Below are 19233 nucleotides of genomic sequence, written 5' to 3'. Positions count from 1 at the left end.
CTTGCGCTCAACAGAGCCAAGCGTTAACAGGATGAGGGTATGACCGCACAGTGCTTTCATTGTACTGTACAGGCTCTTAGCCTCAGTGAAATTATCGTTTTTTTTCCCCCTTTCTTCCTGGATCCACACCTCCACACCTCAGCCTGGTGGTACCATCACGTGCGTTTTTGGAGAAGTAGACTGTGGATGCGAATAAAGGTACTGTTCTCTACATCTGGTGTCCTCGCGCTTGCACGCTCATGTCTGATCATACAGTGCCATATTGTAGCATTTTAGGTGTCAATATTTTCAATTCCAGCTAATCCATCAAAATGAGATGCCAGTGTTATTGTGAAATCTGCTCCAATTCTGTCACTGGTGCTTTGATGTTGACCTTTTATAATTGCAGCACTATGGTATTTTGTTTGTTATGATATGAATTTTTAAGCACATAACTTGCTGCAGGGTGCAACATTTGGCAGGGCATAGCACCTGTTGAACGCCGTCCAAGTGTTTTAAGGGCCTCCAAGAGGTTTATTAAACAGTTTAACATTTTTGGGGGGATCATTTTCATCAATGGTTTCTATTATCAATAGGGCGTTCTATCGTGTTGTTTAGCTCATTTATTAAACTGTGTCAATTTACCGCGCGCCTCCCTCAAGGGCTGCACCGTTATAGTCTCTTGTGTCTTTGTATTTATGCTGCCAAAATGCAATATTGACGCGCAAACGTGCTAGTTCTGCCCTCAATTTACTTTATTGCACTTGTCCCGCTTCCAAGGATAGCATTTCTAAACCGCACTGTAACTGCTTGACACACACACACACACACACACACACACACACACACACACACACACACACACACACACACACACACACACACACAGGCAGCACACCTGGGGAAACATTCCTCGAGGGAAGTCATCAATCAGTTTTATGGCTTTCTCTGGGAACGTTTCCTCTCCAATCGACCGTCCTCTCTCCACCTCCCCCCCCTTCAATTCTCTTTCTCTTATTCTTCCATGCTTTCCATCTGTATCAGTTTTTGAGCACATCTGAGAACGATCCACTCCACTCAATTAACTTCAACTCTTTTTTCCTATTCCCGCCGAGGGATAATTGGAACAAACTGCAGGGTGAAATCTTTTGCCTGGACAATACAAAGATAAGACTACCACAACTTGATGGCTTTCCCCTCGGTCGTTTTCTCTCCAATTGCCCGCCAGTGGTAATAAACTTGAGGTGGGAGGTGGAGGATCTGCACAGTGCAACGAGTATCCATCTTAACAAGGCATGAAATCTTGAATTGAGTCTTAAAATCCTTGTTTTTCTTTTAAAGTGGAAGAGAAATTGCCACAAGGTTGAGAAAATGTCACTTTCTTTCCAATGCAAATCAACTTGTTTCAAGATTTGAATCAAGAGTCATTTTATATTGCTACTTCTGCCTACAAGTTTACCTTGTTTTAAGACACTGTCACTTCAACAGCAAATAAAATGGTGACACTTTGATAGTCCAATGCTGATACACTTATAAATAAACGAATGTTTTTATTTAAAAAAAAGTCTATGAATATATGAATCTATGAATATGAATATCTATGCTATTCAGGTGATGCAGCAGTGTAAACAGTGGTCTTGCAGTACATAGGCTCCCTTCAGTCTTGACACTTGGGTTATAGGGTTAGTATCATGTTTGGATCTGTAGTGTAGCAAATAGGCAAGTGACACTTTGTTGAACATTACTTTTTGTCAACTGATAATTAAGTAATTAAGTTAATTGAGTATTTAGTCAATTGATTATCAACACTGTCACTGACTATCCAAATAGTGTTGTAAAACATTAATTGGGAACAGATCATCATCCCTTTGCATATTTTTCCATCTCAGTAAGGCTCAGTTAAACACTAATTGACCTGGCGCATGGTGACGGATGGATCTGGTCTGTCACGTTGCCAGAAGGCCAGCTGGTTGGCAGAGGTGCGCTGTGCGTCAGGGATGAGACAGGCTGCTGCCGTTGGCTCCGTGAAGTTGCTATAAGCAGAGGTCGACGCGCACACACACACACACACACACACCATTTGAGAACCTCCAAAAGATCCTGTTCATTTCCCTTCCCCCCCCTTCCCAAATCCCCGCTTTGCTGCCCCCTCTCGGCGGGGTTCGCCTCTGCGCCCTCGCTCGGCTCCGTCCTTCCCCTCTCCATGCGCACCGCACTGGGCTGGAGCTGGATGTCAGGAGGACACTTGCTGCGCTCCTCTTCGATCAGGGATCGCGTGAGCAGAAGGAGGCTGGCGAAGGGAATCGTTTGGACGCACATGGTGAGCTCTGCACTTTCTGATAGCCTATACTTCGAGAGTGTGTAAGTTGTTGTCTTTAGAATGGTAGGACTATCGGTAGAAGTCGGCGATGAGAAGTAGACTATAATATGGGCGTGAAAATTGGGTATATGGCCCAGATTTGTGAGTGCAGATTTGATCTGGTATAGACTAAGTTATTATTATTATTTGTCATTGGTGAACATATCGAGCAAAAATGGACAGAAATCTATTGGGAAACCATATCTAAAAATGATATCAGGGGAGCAGGATCAATGTATCCATAGTGATCGTGCGCGTTTCTTGACCTAACCGACCAAAATCTTTTCAGTCATTAGGCTATTTCTCCACCTGTTCCCAGAAAACCAGTCGATATCAGCGGGTTTTGAAGTTTTGTTGGGACATGATAGACATAGGCTACTGACGATCTGTTTAAGCTATTATATGTAGGAATTCAGAAATGTTTTATAAATCGTTCCACACACGGTTGCCTTTTGCAATATAGGCCGATGTAAACTTAATTAAGGATGAAGTTGAAAATTACAGTCCACTTAAAATTAGGCCCGATTTTGGGTATCTCCTCCTGCTAACGAATATAATTGTTTGTCAAATTGGTCCAATTGTTGTTGCACACGGGACAGTCAAAACCTATAGCGTAGCCTACGCATTTAGAGCTGCTTTTTTGTTACTGTAGCCTACTGGATCAGAGAAAATAATCGCCTACAAAAAAGGGACAAATAAGAGGCACTATTATTTGACTAACATTTAGGCCTATTTAATTATTTGAGCCTTATTACATGGGTAAATTGTGCTGTGATAAGGCCATAATAAACCCATTGCCAAATGGCCACGGGTAGGGGAAGACTAATTGTGGGTAAAACACTAATTGTATATGTGAATGCTTATAATAAATTGTTTGATCCAAATTGTGATAACACTGTAAATGTTATTGTTCGTTTGCGAGATAATTGACTGCAGTCTAATTACTGCAAACCACGTGTAATTAGGTCTGCAGAAATGGAGCTATTTGGCTTGTGGTTTAATAGCGCTTGCCAAAAATAATCAAACTAAATATGATAAACATTTATGTTTAATGAACCATCTAAAGGAATCATTAGGCTATTGCTATTCATTATGTCAATTTAAGGCCGTGCACTTAATTTGACTGCCGGCTATTTGCGTTTCAAGTTCTGTCTGAACTTGAATTATTTTCCCATCACAGGACCTCAAGCACGTTAAAATATTTGTTATACTTTCTTACACATATTGTTCACCTTTAGGCTACAATATGCTACATGTCAAAAACATTCGAGGGCTATGCGCTGATTGGGGCTATAGCGGCGAAATTATTGACTCAGGCTATTATTGTTTAATTAGTTGCTAATAGGCGGTTGACAGACATCATGCAGCTTTTGTCGGCCCCTTTTCATTCAGGCTGTTCTTGTCGTGCAGCCTATAAATTGATGTTTTTCGCTTAATTGCCTTCTGCTCTAGATTTTAGCCGATATTATTTGCCCGATGTATGACACCGTGTGGACTTATTAATTGTCACAAATTATAAGGCCGCATTTTTATTTTCATTATACGCCCGAGGTCGTCTTTGGCTTGACTGGAACATGAAATCACAATGATTTCATTTCCATCTGCTTTTCAATATCAACATTTGACGCGAATAAGCCTCCACGGAAAGTGCCTTGCCAACTTGTATCAGAGGCTGTAAACTTGGCTGTGGGAAGAGAAAATGGTGGGAGGTGGGAGGTGGGAGGTGGGGAGATTGAGAGGAACCACCTCGCCTTTAAATATCAGCGACATATGTTTTCTTATTCAAAGTGAAATCAGCAGGGCCTCTGAGTCAGTGCACAGACATAGGCGCACTACACCTCCATAATGTGTGTAGTTGGCCCCTGGGTCCACTTGCAGCCAGGTGGCGCCGCGCCTGGCAGTTGGGGGTGCAAGCAAACCTGAAGGACAGGGGCCTTTAGCTAAAGATACAAGCAGCAGCGATAATCCATTTTGCGCTGTCTGTTGGCTTCGGCTCCGTCGCTGCCCCACTAAAATTAGATTATTACACCTAAAACAGCTCCTGGAATCTGCTCCGTGTGGAATAACACACACGGGGGGCTTCAAACCGGGGCGGGCAGGAATGCCGTTTGGGAATACAGAGTGCATGCATAGCCATTCTCTTCTCGCCCGCAGTGTTGTATTTCGGACCGGCCGAGGACAATTGCAAATTAACAAAGGTGTCACTGCGGTAACATGCGCCAACAGGTGCCTTGGTCCAGCTTCAAACGTGTCCGGCTATAAGAGCCGGCTTATATAATTGATCAGATTTATTTAAAGGCCGATAGCTCCGTGTCTTGGAACACAGGGCTGCGGTGCAGCGAGGAACCCTGGGAAGTATAATCCCATCGGGCCGCGCATATGGGCCTGCTGTAAAAAAAAAAAAAAAAGCACAGCACCATTACCTCTTTAAAACGTCCCGGGTTTATATTCGCGCGAGCCAAAAACGATTCTTTTGAAATGTGTCATGATACAATAGCAGCGGTTTTGAATTCTGCACAAGCCTTTTTTCCAAGTGTGGCCTCCCCATCTTGCACGCTGTGGAGCAGCAGCCACGGTGGGATCGTGGCCGCCGGACAGCTAGCTGCTGCCCCATGACGAGGAATGTTAAAATGTGTGAGACAGACGGGCCAAATGCAGCTCATCTGCTCACCAGAAACACACAGCTCCAAACAAACCCGCACACAGGCCCCCCAGTGTCAGTGTGGAGCAGGGCAAAATGAGAGCTAACAGGTAGCCGCAGACATGCTCGCGTACACTTCAACAAGTGTCCTCTGCTTTTTATACGGCCGTAACCCGCCCTTCTCCTCCGTGTTTACATGCTGCTCGTGTCGGTCGGCGGAATGATTTTCAACTCTGATACAGAGTCAAATAAATCATTGATGAATTGAATTGTTACTGCTGTAACACATCGGCCTTGTGTCATCTTACTCTCGTCCCCTGACTTTATCCTGTTCCAGTCTTTTAAGCAGAATCTCCATTCCTAATTATATCTCCTTCATGCTTCATCTTATTTCTTCCTCAACAGACCGCATCATTTTCTATTTTTACCTCTAAATCAGGCATGTCCAAAGTCCGGCCCGGGGGCCAATTGCGGCCCGCGGACAGATTTTAAGTGGCCCTCGGCTTTTCTCTCAAAATAGACTATATGTGGCCCTCCACGCGGTATTGGTTAATCAAGCAAGTTCAATTTGCATTTTTTCCCTTCACCTAACGATGAGAACACTATCACACCGTTTGTACAAGCACCAAGTAGGGCCAACACAGGCAGAACTAATGTTTTCAGATGGTAAACAAAGTACAATTGTATGTGTGTTTTTTTTATTTGATTTTGTTAAGCACCTGGCCCCCGGGGCATTTTCACATGATCTAATCTGGCCCCCATTCAAAAAGGTTTGGACACCCCTGTTTCTAATCATATCTCTGACACTCAATTGTGTGCTTTAGAAGAGTTTATCAATCCCTACTGCTCTTAAAACATTGTGCACAAACGTCTCTTTTTTTTACAGCCGCTTTTAACTGCTCTTACCAAGCCATAAATTATCTCATTGTTTATCCTGGTGACATTAAATGAAAAAAAGTTGGCTCCTCCAACTTCAACAGACACTGGCAGCTTAACATCATGAAGAATGGTGTAGGACTAGGGGAGTGACATAGGAAAGTAAATACGCACGGCGTTTCTGGAGCGGCTTGTTACCCCGGGCTTCTCTTAGCGTGAACATGAGCAGCGCCCTGGTGGCTCTCCTGTATTCCACTATGCTGTAAACATGGCCCCCAGGTTGTCAGCAAGTCTTTTTTCCAGCCCCTTGCCAGCCAAGCATAGCTACTTTTAAAGATCACCCTCTCTCTCTGGAGATGTTGTTGATCTCATCAGAGCACCATTTGGTTGTATAAGCGTTTTGAAAGACGGCGTCAGACGTTACCGCCCCCAAGTTGTTTGAAAGGTTTTTTTCTGTGATATAAATATGATATTTCTAGTTTATTTTGATTGATTTATTTTGAACTCTTTATTTTATAGTTCACAGTGGAGATAGACAGGAAATACTGGGAAGCGAGAGAGAGAGAAGGGGGGATGACGAGCGACAAAGATCCAGGGCCGAATTTGAGCCAGGACGTTGCAGTTTACACGTCATGCATCTTTAGCCGACGACCGACGAGGCTCCAGGACACCTCGTGCTATTTTGTAGTCGATGAGTATCAACAAAAGAGTTGATGTAAAAATGTCCTTGTTGCCTGTTCTTCTCGTCCAACGTGCACATTTGGCGGGGAACGCCACTCATCCTCGACGCGCTCTTCCGACACGCCGACCCGTGTGAATTTATGGAAAGCGGCGGAGAAAAAGCGTTGAAACCAAACCCGACGCGGTTACGTCGGTGGTGCCAGACAGACGATCCGGTTTCGGAGTGAGAGTTCTGGATTTGGCCTGGGGGGGGGGGGGGGGGGGGGCACATAAAAAAAACCCTCAGGGGCCCCTCTCTCAGATAAGCATCCATTTATCAAAGTGGTTGTAATGGGCCCGTGTGTAATTAGCCATGTAATGTGACAAAGACAAGTGCAAATCATGCTATGGGAATGTTAAACAACTAGTGCATTTCTCCTCTCCTGCTCTGCATGTGTTTCACTTGTCCCACCACCACACCGACGCCCGCGTACCCCCCCCCCCCCCCCCCGCTCAACCATAACCCTGCCCCCCCTCGACCGCGTACCCCCCCCCCCCCCCCCCCCCCCGCTCAACCATAACCCTGCCCCCCCTCGACCCCCATCCACCGCACTCATCATCATGCCTCATCCAGAATAAATGCTCGAGTAAGTAGGCTACTCTCTGCACAGAGAGGCAAAGTGAACGTCACTTCCTGCTTCAGCACTGTACCAGAGATTTTCTTCCACAATTAATTTTCCCCATAGACATTTCGTAAAATGCTTATAGAAATTGTTTTACTTGGTCAAACCAAACCGTTCATTTACATATTTAGAATCGGGAGAGACCATAGAACATTTCACTCGGACCAAAACAACATTGAAAAAAATAATTTCTTTAACCCATTGACACCTGATGCGTGTATATCCCTCATTTGTGTGTGTATCCCTTTAAGACTTAAAGGGATACACACACAAATGCTGCATCAGGTATCAATGGGTTAAACCCGCATTCTTTTTACGTTTTGCTCCGAGTGAAATGTTAGGCGGTCTCTCCTGTTTCTAAATATATCTGAACCGTTTGGTTTGAACAAGTAAAACTCTTTTTATAAGCATGTTAGGAAATGTCGACGGGAAAATAAATGGCGGATGAAAATCTCTGGTACAGTGCTGAAGCAGGAAGTGACTGACATTCCACTTTGGCTCTCTATTGCACTACCACATGGACGTTGGATCCTCCAATAACCTATACGCTCTTTTTTTTATGACCCCCCCCCCCCCCCCCCCCGCCCCCCACAGAGCTTGACTACCCCACCATGCCTTCCCCTCTCTCATCCAGGCAGGACACTGACACCGCACGAAACCAGAGACCCTAATTAATCAACCAATCAATTAATAAGGCCTGCTTCTTAGCGGTGCGTTCAGGTTCCCGTGGGGCATGTCGCGACGCGTCTGGAATGCCCCCCCGGCGGAGGCATGCTGGACCCCGGGAATGTGGCGTTGTGGCACAAGGGTCACAGTCGGACCGCTCATCACTCACCAGCTCCCCGAGTCGTGGCGTTTCCAGTAGCAACGCCCCCCAAAACACAGTCACCCGATACGCCTGACCCCGCCTTTTCCCCCAAAACACAGTCACCTGATACGCCTGACCCCGCCTTTTCGTCCCGAAACAGGTTTGGCTGATCGCCTTCTCGTTTTTGGAGGTGAGGAGAGCGGGACTATAGTGTGTGTGTGTGCCAGGCAGCTGAAGCAAGTATCATGGCCTCCCTCTGCCCTGCGAGCCTCTCGGAAGCGGTGCGGTCCCTCAAGGGAAGCCTCGTATTTCGGTCGTCGGTCTAATTGAGCGAGATGACTCGGCCAGAGAAGCTCTCGGCTCCGTCCTCTCCTACGGGGTAGGTTTATACAGCCCTGCTGACTTTGCTGTCAGTGTCAAACGCTTGTTAGGGCATCATCAATCCTGCAGCAGTTAAGAAGATTCCCGGAGCAGAATGAAGGGGGCAGCTGATAGATGGGCAGAGAGAGAGAGAGAGAGGGAAGAACCGAGGAAAAGTTGTGGAAGAGGGACGACAGTATTTATGACGGTATTCCTAAAGAAAGACAGAAAAGATAATTTCGTTGGAGGGGGTTTTGCTTCTTCTACTGTAGAGTGTGCTGTAAAAACAAAAGTTGTACATCATGGTGTCAGAGAAATAAGACGCATTGTTTGCTTTGTCTGTCAGGCAGAAATTAAATAGTTTAGTTTAGTTTAGTTTTAGTTTATTTATTTAGCACACACTAAAACAGTGCAAAGAGGGAACGAAGCCCACAGGGCTTGTACGGAGTTCCACCCCTATCAACAATCATAATCATATCAAAAATAATCATAACAAAAAACTACAAAGTTACAATAGGCTAACAGAAATGTAGACTTTTGACATCCCCAGGCTAACACAATGACTTATGCAGATAAATAAGGAGACAAGGTACAAAGCAGAGCGTAGCAGATGGAGGAATAAGGAGACGATATACACAGATGGGAGAAGGGCACACAAAAGAAGGCAAAAGAAAAACCAGGAATGTGACAATGGCAAGGGCAGAGAGGGAGTTGGATTGATGGTTGGATGGTTCATGTATGGATAAGATGCTTTTTAAAGAGTGAGTGAGAAGCTATGGATCGGAGTTGAAGACGCGATTCACTAACCTTCTCTGGTATCAAGTCTTGACAGAGGAATAAATTACACTCGTCGGGTAGTCGTGTGAATGGGAAGGGATTTGTTCGCGCTGCGGACGACGTGCACAAGTCAACGTTTGTCTTCTCGACCGCGGAAAGTGTTCCGGATGGGAGCTCAAGCCCCAACCCGCATTTCTCTCAATAAATCTTTCCTGCCGTTCCTCGACCATCGTCTCTGAGCCTTCTCCTTCGCTTCCCCCTCTCTTTCTTTCTCTCTCATATCGACCCGTTCTGCTCGAGTCACACTCGCTCATGCACAGGTCCTCTGCTCGCCGCTGGCGGTGGAAGTGATTTGAAAAGGGAGCACCATAAACGTGACGGATGTGACCCAGCTTCGCGGTTTAGCCCCAGCTGTCGGCCATGTTTTCTGTCATTCCAGACAGACCCGCTGGGTTTGCGAAACCTTCTTCATCCACACGGGTTGAGGGAGCTTTAGGATCAATGTAAAGGCTGCAGAGGTCAGAGGTCAAGCCAGTGGCTGACACTTATACTCAAGAGCGGGAGATTACGTTGTTATGCGATGAGATATTTATTGGTATCTACCTAAAGCAAAAAAAAAGAAAAAGGCCTGGGTGAAGTGATGTGGGAAGCTGGTATAGTGTGTTTTCAATAAAGGCACAGGTGGTCTTTCTTAGATTTCCCCTTTGGCGCAGAATGCAACTCATATAAATCCGTCAGTATATTTTTTTTCTTTCCTTTTATGATCCGACCCCCGTGGCTTTCTCTCAAAATCGCCTTCTTCTCCCGCAGGCTGGATGACATGATGTCCCTGCCCTCTTCCCCTCCCCCCTCCACCCCTCGCCTCCTTGTTTTCCTCCTCCTCCTCTTCCTCATCCCCCCGTCCCTCCTCTCCTCCCCGACCCTCTCTCACTCCCCGCTGAGCTGGACCTCGCCTCAGGACCCCTGCTACCACCTCGACGGCCGCCCGCGCCACTGCCTGTCGGAGTTCATCAACGCCGCCTACGGCGTGCCGGTCAGCGCGGGCCACTCGCTCCAAGGAGCCGACCGCCATGACGGCAACGTCACCGCCTTGACGGACCTCCACAACCCCCACAACCTCACCTGCTGGGCGGCTCACAGCGGCGGAGGCCCCGACGACGTCGGGGACTGGGTGCTCACCCTTCCCCTGGGCCGGCGCTTCGAGGTCACCTATATAAGTTTGCAGTTCTGCCACCAGGGGGAGCCCTCGGACCCCATCTCCATCTCCGTCCTCAAGTCCATGGACCACGGGCGCACCTGGAGGCCCATGCAGCACTACTCCAACGACTGCCCCGCCAACTTCGGCCTGCCGTCGCAGGTGGTGGCCCAGACCAGGCACCGGGAGACGGAGCCCCTCTGCTCGGACCCTCGCCCCCTGCAGAGGCACCGCGGGGGCATGGTGCTGGCCTTCTCCACCCTGGACGGACGGCCGTCCTCCCCCGACTTCGACTACAGCCCCACGCTGCAGGACTGGGTGACGGCCACGGACATCCGCCTGGTGTTCCACAAGGTGTCCAAACAGGCCCGGGGCGGCTCGGAGGAGAGGGCCCAAGTCGGTCGGGCCGAAGCCGACGGTGGACCCGGGGTTCTGAGGTGGAGAGCGGGCTCCAAGGGAGGCGCCGGAGATCAGGGGGACAAGATGGACACGGTTAATACACTGGCGTTTTTCGAGAGGGACATAAAGAAGACGGAGGTAAGAGCGAGGAACAGAGGAGATAAAAAGGCTCATTATAAAGGCTCGAGTCAGGGAGAGGACGGACACAATGTGACCGGGAAAGAAGAGGTGGACATTTTCAGCAGGGACGCACTCACGTCCCCAAAGAGAGGCGGGAAGGGCAAAGGGCGGGGCCGCAAGAGGGAGAACACTCATTGGCGGCCTTGCCCAAACGGAGGCTGTAATTGGACGGTTGAGGGGCGGAGCCAGGGCAATAAAGGGCGGGAACTGAGGAGGAGGAGGAACAATAATCCGAACTCGAGACACAGCTCCAGGAACCTGCAGCTGGCCCCGCCCCCTCCTTTTAACGCCGCCCCTCCGGTGCGGCCCCCGCTCGCCCTCTCCGACCTGCAGGTGGGAGGCAGGTGCAAGTGTAACGGACACGCCTCCAGGTGTCGCCGTGACGACGCGGGCCGGGCGGCGTGCGTGTGCGAGCATCACACGGCAGGCCCCGACTGTGACGTGTGCGAGGACTTCTACTTCGACAGACCGTGGCATCGAGCTACACCCACTCAGCCAAACCCCTGTGTTGGTGAGTCCAAAAATAAGAAAAAAAGAAATGAAAAAATACAAATATTAATATTATCATAATAACTCAAAGTCAAGTCTTTTTACTGTATCATTTTCGAGAATGTCAAAGTTAAAGTACATTTGTAGCTTGAAATGGCTTCCTTTCTGAAACTGGAGGTGCTGTCAAAACACATTTGCTCCATAAGTTCTGACAATGACTGATATGTTGTATTCAGGATAACCCAAAAGCAAATCAAAAAGCACTTTCATGGTATCATTTTAGAGAATGTCAAAATTGTTCCAAGTCCCACAATAGAGACCAGAGGCCCATTCTGAGCCAGGGAAAACCCTCCTCCCTGCTGCTGTTTCACGAAATAATGAAAAGTATTTAAACTCATTACAGAGGCAAAGTGAACGTCACTTCCTGCTTGAGCACTGTACCAGAGATTTTTATCCGCCATTTATTTTCCCATAGACATTTCGTAAAATGCTTATAAAAAAATAGTTTTACTTCGTCAAACCAAACGGTTCAGCTAACGCTATAATCGGGAGAGACCATAGAACAATTCGCTCCGACTAATACTTTAAAAAACAACATTGAAAAAATATTTTCTTTGAATCCGCAATTTTTTTAACGTTTTGGTCCGAGTGAAATGTTATATGTGGTCTCTCCTGTTTCTAAATATATCTGAACCGTTTGGTTTGAACAAGTAAAACTATGTTTATAAGCATTTTATGAAATGTCTATGGGGAAATAAATGGCGGATGAAAATCTCTGGTACAGCGCTGAAGCAGGAAGTGACGTTCACTTTGGCTCTCTATCCACCTTATTTTTGGCGGCCATTTTGCCTTACGTTAAGTATGGGTTCTATTTCCGGTGTAACCAATTTAGATAACCCCCCAGCCCCTGACAAAAAAAAACGTCTATGAGGATTTTACCCTTTTACAGCAGAGCCATTCTGCTCTACAGCCGTGTCGTTCGGGTGCTGGGATAACGTAATGCATTGTGGGTAGTCGGCTACTAACTGTGGCTAATGTTAGCGGCTAGCTAGCTATGTTACATGGCAGTAAAACGCCACCAAATTGATTTAACTTTTAACCATTTCGAGTAACACACATTTCGAGTTTCCATACGGACCTCCAGCGTTGGTTAGTTGTTTATAACGTGACTATATTTATAACTTTTATAACGGACTCCAGCTTCCGGTTTATAATTCGGGTCTGCAGCCAGAGTATAACAAAGGAAATGGCAAGCGGCAACAATGAGTCACGTTAAACCGGACCTTGTACCCACGATTCTTTTTTACAGTGGGGCATTCAAAAATAAGGTGGATAAGACAGTGAGGCCATGTAGGCTTATGGTCATTTTGGGGTCAATTCAAAGTTCTCCAATCGAATAAATCCAAATTTATAAAAATGGAAAATGCTGTTTTAGGTCACTTCCTTCGGTTACATTCCGGGTCCATTGGTCTTCTCTCCCTCTCCTCTCCTCTCCTCTCCTCTCCTCTCCTCTCCTCTCCTCTCCTCTCCTCCCCTCCCCTCCCCTCCCCTCCTCTCTCCTCTCCCCTCCCCTTCCCCTCTCCTCTCCTCCCCTCCCCCTCCCCTCTCCTCTCCTCCCCTCTCCTCCCCTCCCCTCTCCTCTCCTCCCCTCTCCTCTCCTCTCCTCTCCTCCCCTCTCCTCTCCTCTCCTCTCCTCCTCTCTCCTCCCCTCTCCTCTCCTCTCCTCTCCTCCTCTCTCCTCTCCTCTCCTCTCCTCCCCTCTCCTCTCCTCTCCTCTCCCCCTCTCTCCTCTCCTCCCCTCTCCTCTCCTCTCCTCCCCTCTCCTCTCCTCCCCTCCCCTCCCCTCTCCTCTCCTCTCCTCGCCTCCCCTCCCCTCTCCTCCCCTCCCCTCTCCTCCCCTCCCCTCTCCTCTCCTCCCCTCCCCTCTCCTCTCCTCTCCTCTCCCCCTCTCCTTCCCCTCAGTGTGCGAGTGTAACGGCCACTCGACCAAGTGCCGCTTCAGCATGGAGGTGTTCCAGCAGTCGGGCCGGCGCAGCGGAGGCGTGTGTCAGAAGTGTCGACACCACACAGCGGGGCGGCACTGCCAGTACTGCCAGAACGGATACACCCGCGACCACAGCAAGCTGCTCCACCACCGCAAGGCCTGCCAACGTCAGTCACTTCCTGTGTGTGTGTGTGTGTGTGTGTGTGAGAGAGAGAGAGAGAGAGAGAGAGAGAAGGATGGTAAATCTATTGAAAACATCTGGGCCGGTTAAAAGATACCAGTGTATGCCTTACCTCCCAGAAGTCGTATATTTTATATTTAAATACATAAAAAAAACACTTTCAGAAACATACTGCTGCTACAGCGTTGAATATATTTCATTGTTGAAATGAGAAGACTAGTAAATTGAATTCCACTGGAGTAGCTCTACATTCTGCAAGCGTTGAATATGGAGAAAGCTCCCGTACTGTGCCCGAAGAAGTTTCATTTGGCCTCTTCACTGCCAGCAGAGGGACGTATCAGTGCACAGTAATGGGCAGAGATAAAATACTCCCATTAAATATGATAGTGACCTGAGTGGTGAAGTCAATGAATGACCCCATCGTTTAAAATGATGAAGTGATGATGGAGAGGTGGAATGATGGAGAGATGATGGAGAGATGGAACGATGGATCATTGAATATGATGGATAGCATTCATCAATGCAGCAGCATGTTCCTGCAAGATGTTTTTAATGTATTTTGGAAAGCAAGGGGAGCCTCTGACTTAGTTGCGGGAGGTCGGCCAAACCTTCAGCGGAGCCAAAACACGTCCTCATACCGAAAACGACGGGTTGAGCCGATTTCCGTATATACGCGAAACGCAAATAAAAATACATGACCGAAACTCGACGCGGCTACTTCCTGGTTACAGTGGCGTGGGTGGAGACTCACCGAGCACCGACTCTTCCCTGCTCTTGCCACTGGACCGGGTGAGCGGGTGGTCCACATCGCGGCTCGAGCTGGACTCACCACCGGTCCGCTCATCGGCGGTTGAGGTTAGGGATAGGGTTAAGCAACTACAGGTAAAACAACTTGGTTAAGGTTAGGCAACTAAAACCACTTGGCTAAGGGTTCTGGTTTTTAAGGCGGCGTTAAAAAAACCCGGAACACATCGGGAGGCGAACGCGCCTCCGGTCCCGCCCCGCCCCTGCTCCCTCCTACTTGTCAGCGGCATATTTCAATATCAGACTGGTAGAGGCCGCCGCTACTTCCTGGTTACCGCTTAGCGTAGCCACTGCACGCATGCACTCGGACGACCGCAAAAGGTCGCCAACGACAACATTGGTCTTTTTAACACCTGGAAAATAGACCTATGTTGTTGCTTTTCTTGTCAGGATGGTCTGAGAGAGCAGACAGCCATAGCCTCTGTCACAAATACAAGAGACAGGCTCCTCATAGGCATTCATGCAGATACAATAATATTACAGTACTACAGATATGATCCTCTATGGGCAGAGGGGGGTGGGGCAGGTGCATTCATGTGTGTGTGTGTGTGTGTGTGTGTGTGTGTGTGTGTCTGTGTGTGTGTGTGTGTGTGTGTGTGTGTGTGTGTGTGTGTGTGTGTGTGTGTGTGTGTAGGTGTGTGTCTGTGCGTCTGTGTGTGTGTGTGTGTGTGTGTGCGTGTGTGGGTGGGTGTGTGTGTGTGTGTGCGCGTGCGTGTGTGTGTGTGTGTGTGTGTGTCATGGGTGCATGACAAATCACCTCTCAAAACCTAACAGAGGAATTCCTGGAAGATGAAAAGCAAATCAGAGTGTGAGAGACGGTGTTTATGTCAGTGCATGTCTGAATGCATGTCTCTCTCTCTCTCTCTCTCTCCCTCTCTCTCTCTGTCTCTGTCTGTCTCTCTCCCTCTCTCTCTCTCTCTCTCTCTCTCTCCCTCTCTCTCTCTCTCTCTCTCCCTCTGTAGATCTATGTTTGTACGCCCGCACTGCCTCTGTGTCTGTGGCTCGTACAGAAGTGTTTATGGGGTGGTTACATTGTGAGAGCGGACAGCTATTCCCGTTAGCGACACACACGCGGGCACGCACGCACACACACACACACACACGCACACGCATGCACACACACTCACCTGTATCCCCGTCGTTACCACCGGTTGGCATCTGCCGTGACCTCTGAACTTTGACTGGTCACATGTCCTAAGTGACTGTGACACTCTGGCATGCTCGTTTGGAAGCTGTGACCACGCGGGCCTAATATAACCAAGGCAGCCTCGACACGTGCAAGAATGAGCAAAAACAATTCCTTTATAATGTTGTATTATTATGACAGAATAGCAAATTGCAGATTAGTGAATATAATAATAATAGTGAATTAGTGACACTCCCAGGCACTTTAAAAGCCAAGAAATCCCCCCACACGGTCTTACAACATCTCAACATGTATTTATTGACGCCGGTGTTTTGCTGATCTGCCCCCTCTCAGAGCGCAGTGGCGATGGAACTACTCCCTTTGGCCAGTCGGCTTTGTTTGGACGTGTTGTAAGGCTTTGTTGAAACAGTCACACTGGAGTAAGAGCAGAGCTGCTTAAGTGTGGCTTCGCCGGCTCCATCTCCTCGCCCTGTGTCCTCATCAGTGATGGAGTGGGAAATGAAAAGCCGCGTGAAGCGCGATCTCCACTTAGTCATCGTTGTTATAGCCGTCACAACCAGCAGTGTTCAGAGAATAACCCAGAAGAGCATTGATTTATGCTCTTTAACCCCTAAAACAATATCTTTTCTCAATCTGCTTACGACTTAATATGATTTATACTATGATTAAAGACCAGATCTCATCTCAGCGTTTGTGATGATGTATCCGAGTGAAAATAAACATTGCTTTGACCGGAACAGCGTCGTGAGGCGGGACATAGCGAGTGGATGATTTGATTGGACCGTTCTGGGGACTGGAGTTCACGTTGGCCAATCCTGGCGCTTGTATGGCATGTTCTGCCCCTACGCCGAGGCAAGAGTGCTGCCTGCCGGCTTGGAGCGTCGACTAGCCGCGGTAAAGAGCCGCGCGGTAAATACAATATTCCTGGAATGCGAGTTTAAGGAACCAGTTACATGTCCTTTGCCGTTAGTTTTATCTTGTATGTTACATACTCATTGGCCAAGTATATCAACATCCATGGGCTAGAAATTCTGCCCAGCTTACAGGCACTAGGCGGCCATCTTGCCTGCTCAGAATTTTCTCCTCGAGATGAAGATTGATTGACGGCTGCCATGTCATGATATGATTGGTTGAAATGCGGTAGAAACGTGATAGTTCTTTGTGACGTCAGCATATACTGTAGATTACAGTTATGAATGAAATCCTCGAAAATGAACTTTTGATGTGAAAAACGAAAGAAATTAGATTTTTGTAATGTTTGTTTTGTTTGGCATACATTATTAAATAGGGGCACTGAATACCCAGGGATGTGATAAAAAAAAAACATTTTTGGGTTCAGCTTGTCTTTAAGATTGTAGGTCAGCCTAAAAAATACTCTATTCCATGCAAATCAAAGTGTTGGTGTAACCCTGACCCAGAGGGTAGGTGGGTTCACTCTGCACTATTTGTTGTGACACTGGGTTAATCCCCCGATGGAGGAAACCCATCCCTTAGCTCGCCTCCTCCACATGGAGGTCACGCCACAGGCTCAGCTGCAGGACAGCCTCAGGGTCTCTCTCAAGGACGTTCCAGCAGGACAGATGCCTGCTGTCATGCAGGCTTGAACCCGGGTTCTCTGGTTGAACTTTGGTTTGAAGGATGGACTCCCTCACCCTGCCTTTACTAACAACTTCCGTCTGTTTTGTTCACCTCGAATACATTTTCATAATAGCTTTATCTTCTATATCCCTTGCTTGAATGCCCTACTTCACATAGCTACGCATTCACACTTGCTGGGGTTCCGCTGCCTTGCCCAAGGGCATCATGACAGTCGATATTGAGGGATTTTCCTTGCTGGTCTGGGCGGTTTGAACCGACCACTTTCTTCTCACAAACCCGCCTCTCCAACCTCTAGGCCAGTGGTTCTCAACCTCGTTATGCCGAGCACCACCTCAGAAATGATCAGGCTGTACAGACAGGAAGGGAGGGAGTTCACCGTACCACCTGTGGTACCCCTCACCACAGGTTGAGAACCAGTGCTCTATGCCATTGGTTCTCAAATGGTGGTCCGGGGTCCCCCAGGGGTCCGTGGCACTTTGCCGCGAAAAGTTTTCAGGAAAATAAAAAAATGTTTTTTTTTGCAAAAGCTTCATAGTTCAACAAAAAATATTTTATGCTTTAATCTAAAATGGTTCATGGATTACATTCTAATCTAACAAACCTATCAATTTAAAAGTCAAGCACGTATACCGTGACAACAATTAAGCTTTGCCCAAAATCACAAATCAGAATGAGGGGGTCCCCGGCATATTTTATAGCTATCTTGTAAGGGGTCCTTGGCTGAAAAACATTTGAGAAGCTCTGCCCTAGGCTATAATAACAAGATGAAATATCTCAAATGAAAGAATGCAGTATATGGAATCCTGTTGTTGAAGAAGAAAAGGCTACGCTGTCGCTAAGTTAACATTGCGCCTCTCTCATGTGTCTCTCTTGCAGCGTGTCAGTGCCACCCTTTGGGAGCAGTGGGCCGCGGGTGCAACCAGACGTCGGGTCAGTGTCTGTGTCGGGACGGGGTGACGGGCCTCAGGTGTAACCGCTGCGCCGCGGGCTACAAACAGGGCCGCTCGCCTCTGCGGCCCTGCATACGTAAGTCTGCCGCCTCGCAGCGCCAACGGGGCAATGTTTGTTTCGAATTTGGCAAAATCTCCGCCATGTTGGCTCAAAAGTGTAGAGATTTTGAATTCTTTAGATGTTGAAATTATCTATTGATAGTATTCTGTTACAGCACCACATGGCCATCTTGGTAGGAAAATAACAGGTGATTGTGATCAATTAACAGGTGATTACAATCAAGTGACACTTACAGCCAATGAGCTGTGTGTATTGTAGCGCCATGTTGGTAGGGAAAAATGCTTGTGACATCATTGGAATACTATGAATATACTGAACCAGAGTCTTACTGCAAACCAAACCGATATGAACATTTTCACGCTGCATACGAGGCATACACACACACTATGGAAGAACCCTTCTGTTAATTGGCAATTCTTCATGTCGGCCATGACAACCTCATTGACTTCCCTTCTCCTTCAACCTGAATTGCTCTTGACCTCAATGGATGAATCCCGAGTGCCCCCCTAAGCCTCTATCAAATAGCTCAGTATAAATGAGGACCGCTAATTTGGATCAATCTGCCCAGGGTGTCCCCTTCCCAGCATCCCTAGAGACCGTCTCCATAGCAGTGTTACCGTGAGCCTCCCGTTAAGTCCCGCCCCCCCCCCCCCCCCCCCCCCCTAGGGAAACCTCATCTCCAGCTGATGTGGGATCAGCGTCGGATCAAGTGGATTTTTTTTTTCCCGTCGGCGAACGGCAACGAGCCGCCGTGAGCGCTAATCCACGTGGCGTTTCCACCGGCTCATCGCGCCGAGTGCCGACAACTACACAGGCGCTGCTGCGGGGGGCGCCGACGACACCCCGGTAAGCCCCAATCAGGTGACAGAGGGGAGAGCTGGCGGTGGCGCGAGGGTTCGCACCTGTCGCACGGCTCAAAACCACCCCCATCGGAAGGCCCAGACTCATAACTCTCCCGGTGAAAGGAGTGAGTGAAAGAAAACCTTGTTTGTTTTTACTGCCAGACCATCTTAGGCTATGTATAGCATCTCATACCCCCCCCTCCCCCCCCCATCGTGCCCCCCGCCGCCCCCCTCCTCTGCCTCTCTCCTCTCCTCTCCT

The 19233-nt window shown here is 48.1% G+C and overlaps 1 protein-coding gene across 1 annotated transcript in view; it reads left to right on the top strand.

Annotated features, from left to right (window-relative positions):
• Positions 1-2221: 2221 nt before the first annotated feature.
• ntn5 (netrin 5) overlaps positions 2222-19233 on the top strand; it is a 24286-nt gene continuing 7274 nt past the window's right edge. The window contains exons 1-4 of the mRNA XM_083639878.1: positions 2222-2299; positions 9954-11428; positions 13369-13557; positions 17998-18147. Of these exons, the coding sequence (XP_083496004.1) occupies positions 9964-11428; positions 13369-13557; positions 17998-18147 (1804 nt within the window). The 5' untranslated portion in view covers positions 2222-2299; positions 9954-9963. The remainder of the gene's footprint in view (positions 2300-9953; positions 11429-13368; positions 13558-17997; positions 18148-19233) is intronic.

Source organism: Poromitra crassiceps (genome assembly GCF_964638095.1).
Source record: "Poromitra crassiceps genome assembly, chromosome: 7".
NCBI lineage: Eukaryota > Metazoa > Chordata > Actinopteri > Beryciformes > Melamphaidae > Poromitra > Poromitra crassiceps.
This window is presented reverse-complemented; position numbering and strand designations above follow the sequence as displayed.